The sequence below is a fragment of the Halichoeres trimaculatus genome, unplaced genomic scaffold, assembly GCF_033239565.1.
Source record: "Halichoeres trimaculatus isolate MK-OKI-2021-1 unplaced genomic scaffold, fHalTri1.1 fHalTri1_scaffold_23, whole genome shotgun sequence".
NCBI lineage: Eukaryota > Metazoa > Chordata > Actinopteri > Labriformes > Labridae > Halichoeres > Halichoeres trimaculatus.
The window spans coordinates 13,637,838-13,646,247 of NW_027437201.1; the positions used below are offsets into that span (position 1 = coordinate 13,637,838).

Genomic DNA, 8,410 nt, shown 5'->3' on the forward strand with positions numbered 1-8,410 from the left:
ATTAAACAGGGCTGTAAAGACACACCGCTTCAGCTGGCTCAGGGAACATCAAAATGTCATTGGTGAGGAGCAGGAACACAAGCAGTGTCAGGTGTGTCCCTCCGCCACAGAGACTATCCTGCTCAGTTTAACCCTGTAATGCAAAGAGAGGAGGCATATGTTATTTCACAATATTAGCTCTAAAAACTCTTGAGCAATAACATTAGGCTACAATGAACTTCTTGTTCAATCCTTATTTACTAAAGGGCTCTATGAAATAGCTCGTCCTCACATTAAACAGATATGTCATCTCTCCGTCTTTATTCGTGTTGTCTTTTGACATTTAATAATGACATTAAAGGTGATGTGGTATATTCAAAACGCTTTATAAATATATTGACGGTAAAACAGCTTGCGTTAAATAGTCCTCAGCACATGAAAGGCAAAGCACTACCGTAAATAGAACCGTGCGGTTGATTGAGTACAAAATCATCCAATCACATGGGTTGATCGGACGGTTGTTGATGACGAAGCAGCTCTTGGCCAATAGAAACACGGTACTGGGTGTTGACCTCTGCGAGCCGCATCACCACCCCCTCCATGTCCGTGGCGGAGGACTACTATAAAAACAAATCAGCCCAAGTTTTAAAGGGCAGAGTTGTAAAAACTCCCAGGCTGTGGGGAGTTGGCTTTCTAGCCTGCGAATCGGGATTCGAGTATATACCGAAGAATATTTGCCTGGAGCATTATAAACAACCTTTTTAACTCCTTGGAGAAAACATTTCGAAAGGCTTACACCCGTGTCGTTTGTCTGGACGGAGTTTGGGTCGTGCAAGAAGGATCTGCTGTGAATTTCCATGTAAGTCAATATTTATGTCAATACAGCGGTGTTTTATGATAAACGAAAGATTTATATCCATTTAATCATCGAAATAACGCAAAGCAGTGATAAAGAGCGGTAGTCATTTGAGATATCCTCAGCCTGTAGCCACCTAGCTTATTTAAATGCTACTTAATGTAGCCCACCGTCGGTTAAAGCGAATTCCGTTTTATCACAGCTGTCAATAGTGACGCTATTTTCCTAAGGCTGTCAGTGCTCGTTTATCTTCTCCCTGCTGCACACAATGTCACAGCGAGGAAACACTGATTACCAGCTGCTCAGGCTAAACATTAACAGGATCTGGCGTCCAGATAGCTAGCCTGCTACGTTTCTGTTCACACCCTTCGTTAAGTTGGAGAGCTGTATCAGGCTGGACGTGATGAGAAAGCAAGTCAGGTTTGCATTTATTGTCCCTGTCGTAATGCCAGTAAGTGAATGTCTTGTGCTCTGGCTTTATGGTCGTGGTTAGACTTTGAATGCGGATTATGTAACAACAAGCTTGTACGTGCTCTTCTATCTACTGTAGCTGGATCAGTGTGCGCCAAGCAGCAGAAGGAGAAGAAGAATATCCTTGTTCGGTTATAAGAAAAAAAGGCACAGGGGGGTCCTGCCTGGGCATGTCCGTGTGCCAAAATGAGTCAATTGAGAATCCTTATGAGTATTGACACCTGCTATCAGATCCACCGCCCTCCGCAGAGGTCAACCTCGCTTGCGTATTCTGTCACAGTAGTCCGCTGGGGAACACACACTGCTGACACCGTCTCTGAGTCAGTGGCCTCTGTTTATTTATAGCTGTTGATATTGTGCAGCTGAGATGGAGCAGTGCTGCGCTCAGGCGGGGGGAGTGAACACTGGAAACGAAGTGCTAGAAGCTAATTTAGAAGCCCAAGTGTTGAATTCATTATGTGTGGCTTCTGCAACAATTCCACGTAATTAATAACAGTTTTTCTTTCCTTTTTTGACTGTTTCAGGATCCTGAATCTAACCCTGCTGCAAGAAGGATATACATTTTGGACAGAAGCGCTCAATCAGTTTTTCCTTCAGCCGATCACTGCTGCCTTGGAGGTTTTTGCAACACTCGTAAAAAGAAACTCTGTGACAGAAAAAGAATCACCCTCGCCACTGAAGCAGCTATGCAGCTTGAAATTCAAGTAGCACTCAATTTTATTATTTCCTATTTATACAACAAACTCCCTCGACGACGTGTGAATATCTTTGGTGAAGAGCTTGAGAGGCAGCTGAAGAAGAAATATGAAGGCCACTGGTATCCAGATAAGCCATACAAAGGTTCAGGGTTCAGGTGCATCCATGTAGGGGAGAAGGTAGACCCTGTGGTGGAGCAGGCAGCCAAAGAGAGCGGGCTGGACATCGAAGATGTCCGGAATAACCTCCCTCAGGACCTTAGCGTGTGGATCGACCCATTTGAGGTTTCATACCAGATTGGGGAGAAGGGACCAGTCAAGGTGCTATATGTGGATGATAATAATGAGAATGGGTCAGAGCTGGACAAAGAGATCAAGAACAGCTTTAATCCTGAGGCGCAGGTCTTCATGCCAATCAGCGACCCTGTTGGGGCTTCCTCAGAGTCCAGTTCCCCTTCCCCTCCTTTCGGGCAGTCTGCTGCTGTGAGCCCCTCCTTCATGCCACGCTCCACCCAGCCTTTAACCTTCACCACTGCCACCTTTGCTGCCACCAAATTTGGCTCCACTAAGATGAAAAGCAGCGGCCGGGGCAACAACGCCAACAGCAGCAGTAGCAGCAAGGTGGCTCGCACCTCCCCTACCAATAACCTGGGTCTGAATGTCAACACCCTGCTGAAGCAGAAAGCCATCTCCACCTCCATGCACTCACTGTACGGGCTGGGCCTGGGTCAGCAGCAGCAGAAGGCCTCTGCTCTCTCCCCCAACGCCAAGGAGTTTGTGTTCCCCAGCCTGCAGGGCCAGGCCAGCCCCGGAGCAGTGTTCCCCGGGGAGGGCTCGTTGGGACTCGGCCCCCTGCAGTACAACAATGCCTTTGACATGTTCGCGGCCTATGGAAGCCTCAATGACAAGTCCCTTATGGATGGCCTCAACTTCAGTCTGAGCAACATGCAGTATTCTAACCAGCAATTCCAGCCAGTCATGGCTAACTAAACTCATCATCAAGATGTTATTTATGAATGATGGTGGCTCAAAGAGAAGGAAAAACAAAACGCACACTTAGAAACTGGACTTTCAAGGATATAGTCTAGTCAGTCAAGCGCATGTGCCCAAGGGTGTTTTTACTGTGCCCCCTTGAGTTTGTTTCTACTGAAAGCTTGTTGTACAAACACATCCAAGCTTGGTTACTTCAATTCAACATGCATCCTTGTTTTTCTTTTTCCTTTTTGCCAACCAAGCACAAAATTTTTTACCATGTTGAGAAAATTCTCCAAAAACTTAAAAAAAAAAAAACCTACAAGCTTCAAGTTTGGCCTCTTACAGTATTTTACAGGTGGTAAGACAAGGCTAATTTTTATGAATTGGCACTACTAAGTGGGGTTACTTGGTCTTTTTCTAATTGTATAATTTAATTTAGTACAGAGTTTGTAAGATATCAGAGTATATATTGTTTCTATGACATGGTGTTGCATTTATATCTTTTTACTACTCCAGTGATCTGTGATGGCTGCAGCAGCTTTTCCTTATTTTTCTTTTTTTAAAGATAATTGTTAAAGAAATCCATCTTTAAAAAATACATCAAATATTCTGAAGATTGTGTACAGAGTATTCCTTAGTGGTGGAATTCAAGTGTAGGAATATTTGCTTTTTTCTGAGAGATGAATTGTATTTTCTGTTAAGAGGTTAAAAAGATTTTTGCTATACTATGGACAAAATGTAATCGTATGGATATTAATTTTGTACCTACATTGTGCAATACTTGATAAAAAATACGGTATAACAAAGTATTTTGAGTCAGTGTCTTACATGTCAAGAGGGACTGAAATAGTTTATATTGTTAAGTTTGTATTAAATGCTTAAAAATTATATGCTTGTCTTTATTTTTTTTAATTTCATATTTGCACCCTGGTCTTTTTAATAAAATAAATTACAGTTGAACATGAGATGTGCTGAGCGGATTCATTTTTTATGGCTTGTTTACACTCTGACTTCTGTTCTTAATATTTAACCAGCAGAGGATTTGGCTGTTGGGCAATCGTCAGAAGCAGCAGATGATGATGATGGTATTGGTCACATGCTTGGAGTCGCCTCTCTGTGTCATGAGGGCAACTTGAGGTTATTAACGTACACTCGACTGTTTGAACAGTCAGAAAGCTGAAGCTTATAAAGTGTCACCTGTGGATCAGTTCAGGGTTTAAAGGTGGGGGTTAATTTCACTGTAACCGGGAGGAGGAGGAGGAGCCACATGACGGTGTTGCTATGAAGACAGGTGGAGCGCTATTTCTGCCCTGTCGACTCACTGGTGCACTATGAAGTATCGCCTTTCATTAAAGGCTTCTAGCTTTGTTTATTTTGAAGGTGGATACACCTAGCTGTCTTTTTTTTAACCTCACTGAAGAGTGTTTGACAAGTTTGAAGCATCAGGAATGGGCATTGTGAAGAATGATGCACACAAAGTGTACAAATCATCAGCCTGAGAACAAACAACACAGATCAGGGCTTTCTGCTTCTGATTTAAATGTACAACAGACATTTACTTATGGTGTGACACTGAACAGAACATTACTGTTAGCTGTGTCCACAGCCTGAAAACACCAGGAGCAGTATGGTAGAGTCTAGTAATTACTCTGTTTGAATTGATCATGGTCTCGGATGTCATGTGAAGGCGGAGAGGGTCAAAGAACAAGCCAAACATTCATCAAGAGTTCCAGCAGCCTAACTCACCAAAGACATAATCACATTCGCAATCATGTATGACTTAAAGGTCTGAGGAGGAAAACAGCTCAGACCATTCGTCCTCTTTACTTCCTCATCAACTCAAGAGTCAATATAGCTGCCTAAACACACTTACAGCTTGTTTGAATGATTGTAAATAAATTCTTGTGCTTACATTTTTAGGGCCTGACAGAGACAAATAAACACACTACATACATTTATATATCCCTGTTATGTAACTCCTCTTACTCTTTACATTTGTAATGAAGCAACATGTAAGGTACATGTGAGTGATAGATACAAGGTAAACTATTAGTATACTGTTGACTGGATTTGAAGCACAAGCAAAACAAATATGTAAAGATTCATTTAGCAGGTTCAACGCTCAGTGCTACACTCTCAAACTGAATATTTAAGTCCTGTTTCTTGCTCAATATTGTTAAACTTTGACCTCAAAACAATCATTATATTGTCTCCAATCACAAACCAAAAAGGTTATAGATCACTGAGTTGAAGTTTGAGATACATCTGGTACAAAAAAATAACCTTATTTAGCAGGTAAGGTTTGTTTAGATCTGTGTTTTGGCTGAAGAAGCATAAATCTAAGTTTAAATGAGCCAGTCAGATAAATTCTCAGGAACTCCACAGTTTTGCAGCTTACTTCCTGAACCTCTTGAGAGTTTACAGAGGATTAGATGGAAAAGTGTTTTTCTCAGCTGTGCCTAAAATATTCCTGGTTGATGTTGTGATTATGAGCAGTGCCGTCAGTCTGTGTAAGGGAAGAGACTTTGTGGTTTATTATAAACAGCTTTTATTTAAGTTTAGTTAAAGTGTGCTGTGATGGTCAGTGAATATTCAGAGGTATAAATCCAGTCAGGTGCTATTTCAGGAGCTTTAAACTATTCAAACCAAAGTCCAGTTCCCAAAGTGTGTGTTGTTGTTATTAACTGGGTCGGCCTGTACCAGAGAAACTATTTTAGTCCTCAGCCCTATTTGCTACTTTTTAATACTGAAGTCTTTCAAGCCTCGCAGTCAAAAATATTCAAAACACTCGCACACACTATCGTACACACATGCAGAATTATTCACACACGCAGTTCCACATGACTAGCTGAGCTCTCTGGGATAAACAGGCCCACAGATGGTCTGGTGTCACACCATCTGGGAGACTCCCAGGGTGTGGGGTGTTGCCTTGCTGTGACTCCATCTTGTCTGTTCCAGAGCGTGCTCTCCCCCTGCTTCAGAGAGAAACATTCCTGATACGAGCCTCACGTACAACACGCAGGTCTCTGTCATACTGTATCTCTCACACATGCTCTGCAGGGCTGTGCACACAACACACAGACCTGTGTTTGTTCTGAAGGGTGTTCCTGAGCCTGCAAGCCGAGGGGAACGCTGTGCTTAAACATGAAGTGAGATCAAAACAGCAACAGATTTCCAAGAGAGCAAAGACTGTCCCTTATAACTCTCATTTATAAATACTAAACTGTTATTTATAGCAATTATGCAGCTTAAAGGAACATTCTGACATATTTTTAAATGAGTTGCCAACCCTTTCGTCTTCTATGAGATAAATATTAAGACATATCTGTTAAGTCTGATGCTGTAAGCTAAAGCCTGAGAGCAGTTTGCAGAGTCTGTCTGAGTCTGTAAACATGAAAAACAGCTTCAGCAGTGACAGGTATTGACATTAACTCAGTATTAAGGTGTGACACTAAGACGCAGTGAGGCAGTTTTGAGGAACACTTTGAAAGTATGAAAGTGTTTTTGTTGCTTCTTGCCAAAAAGTCAGTGAGAATTTACATGTAGACAGTAAATATGGAGCTAGCTTAGCATTGACTGGAGACATGAATATTTGTCCACTTTTGATAGTATGCTTGCTCTTTTTAATCTTTTTAGGGGCTATGTTTTTGCTGAAGTTTGCTTTGTGTTACAAGGTGATGTTTTCTACATCAGGGATTTTGTTCTTTAAAAGCATATTGCATTCGCATAAGAAGACAAAAATCTGCTCTTCTTTTCTGAATTAACTGGATCTGGTATTTTCAGGAATTGGCCGACTGTCTTTTTAGTCTGAAAGGCCAGCTTGAATGAATTTCAAATGCATCATCTTGCATCCTTGAAGCACGCCATATTTGCTCAGCTGATCCTAGAGAAGTGCTGCAGTGTCTAGTAGACCAAGATCGAAACCATCTATGCTAGATTCTTTAGCCCAAAGCAAAACAAGACTGGATCGAAATCAACACCAGGGGTATAATTTCCTACTTTCATGGCAGAGATGCTTTTACATCTTTTCTTTACTTTTTTTTTTTTTCTTAAATGTGATGTTTCCAAATTGTTCATCTTGAAAACCAAAAGATGGTTATTATTATAATAAATGTATAGTCTGGAAAATATAAGACCACACTAGTCTGAAAACATTCACATAAAAAATGATGTTGCTTCACTAAGTGTTTGAACAGGATGAACAGAGCCTTTGCTTTGTCTGAGATTCACTTTGTCTCCTGGTTATTATGTCAAGGCTCTGCATAACATTTGCTCCCTAATGTTAGCCAGCTATTAATAGATCACCACATAATTCTCGTTGAGCCGGTTTAAAGTTAGAACAATGTTGCTCAGAGCAACCTGACATGCACGTCATACATCCCATTATCTTTGTTCTCTTTCTGAGAATCATTGAGCCACAATCCCAAAGGGTGAGACAGATGATGAGGGCTGCATCTGGTTCAAAGGGTAGTTGTTTTAGAATAAAGATACTTTTTATGGTGTATGTGCCACAAAAAACAAAACGCTGGCTACATTTTAACGTCCTTTTGGTTAATAAAGTCTTATCTAGTAAGAGCAGGAAGAGCGGGTCACGGATGGCTTGGCTCTGTCAAAAGGTGACAAAAGCATCTCCAAAGCTCACTTGTTAAAATCTCGATTTGTGTTTTTGTTTAGTCTTGAACATGAATTGAGTGGTATAAACAAATAATTGTCAAGAGGAAACTGAATGTGCAACTCTTCTTGGCTGGGAGCAGACTTTCTTGAGTCAGGGCTGGTTGCTTGGGAACTGATCGCTGTTAAGGACTTGGACAGCGTCATGCTTGCTGTCTTCACTTGTTTCCAGTGTATAGAATAGAATAGAATAGAATAGAATAGAATAGAATAGAATAGAATAGAATAGAATAGAGCTTTATTGTCATTGTAACAAGTGCAGAGAAATTGAAGTCACAGCAGCAATCAAGAAAACAAAATAAAGTGCACAGAAAGTGCAAAAAGGTCCATAAGAGAATAGATGACAGCTTGTCCATCATTCTCCAGTTCAGCCAGCCTCCACCTCCACAGAGTCCAGGACTGAGCTTCTTCAGTCATGCTCCATCTCTGTCTCCTGGATCCTGTCTGCTCACAGCTGGTAAAGCTCTTCCAATGTGGCGTTGGTGTCTGATGTTAGCTCCGTTAGCCATGTCTGTGAATAGCATGATGCTACTCTGCCTTCTGGTATTCCCTCTGTTGCTGGGTTAGCATGGCTAGCTTGTCCATCTTATTGGAGATAGATCTCAGGTATGATAAGCTAAGCTAACTGGCTGTTAGGTTATTATGCCGGTATCGATGTGTTCTAATGCTGTAGGAATGTAGCTCCGACCTTATATCAGGATTAGGTGCCACGTCTGTTACAAGTTTAACATCTGTTTGGATTTTCATCGCTTTCATGTAAATC

The 8,410-nt window shown here is 41.5% G+C and overlaps 1 protein-coding gene across 1 annotated transcript; it reads left to right on the forward strand.

Moving 5' to 3' along the window:
- The first annotated feature begins 620 nt into the window (after positions 1 to 620).
- On the forward strand, positions 621 to 3,902 carry LOC141785586 (protein Tob1-like). Its single transcript, XM_074663967.1, has 2 exons — positions 621 to 838; positions 1,831 to 3,902. Exon 2 carries the CDS (start codon positions 1,993 to 1,995, stop codon positions 2,989 to 2,991), a length of 999 nt encoding a protein of 332 aa, XP_074520068.1. The 5' UTR covers positions 621 to 838; positions 1,831 to 1,992; the 3' UTR covers positions 2,992 to 3,902.
- Positions 3,903 to 8,410: the final 4,508 nt, after the last annotated feature.

Coding starts and splice junctions, on each gene's coding strand:
- LOC141785586 (XM_074663967.1), top strand. CDS start 1,993: ATGCAGCTTGAAATTCAAGTAGCACTCAATTTTATTATTTCCTATTTA.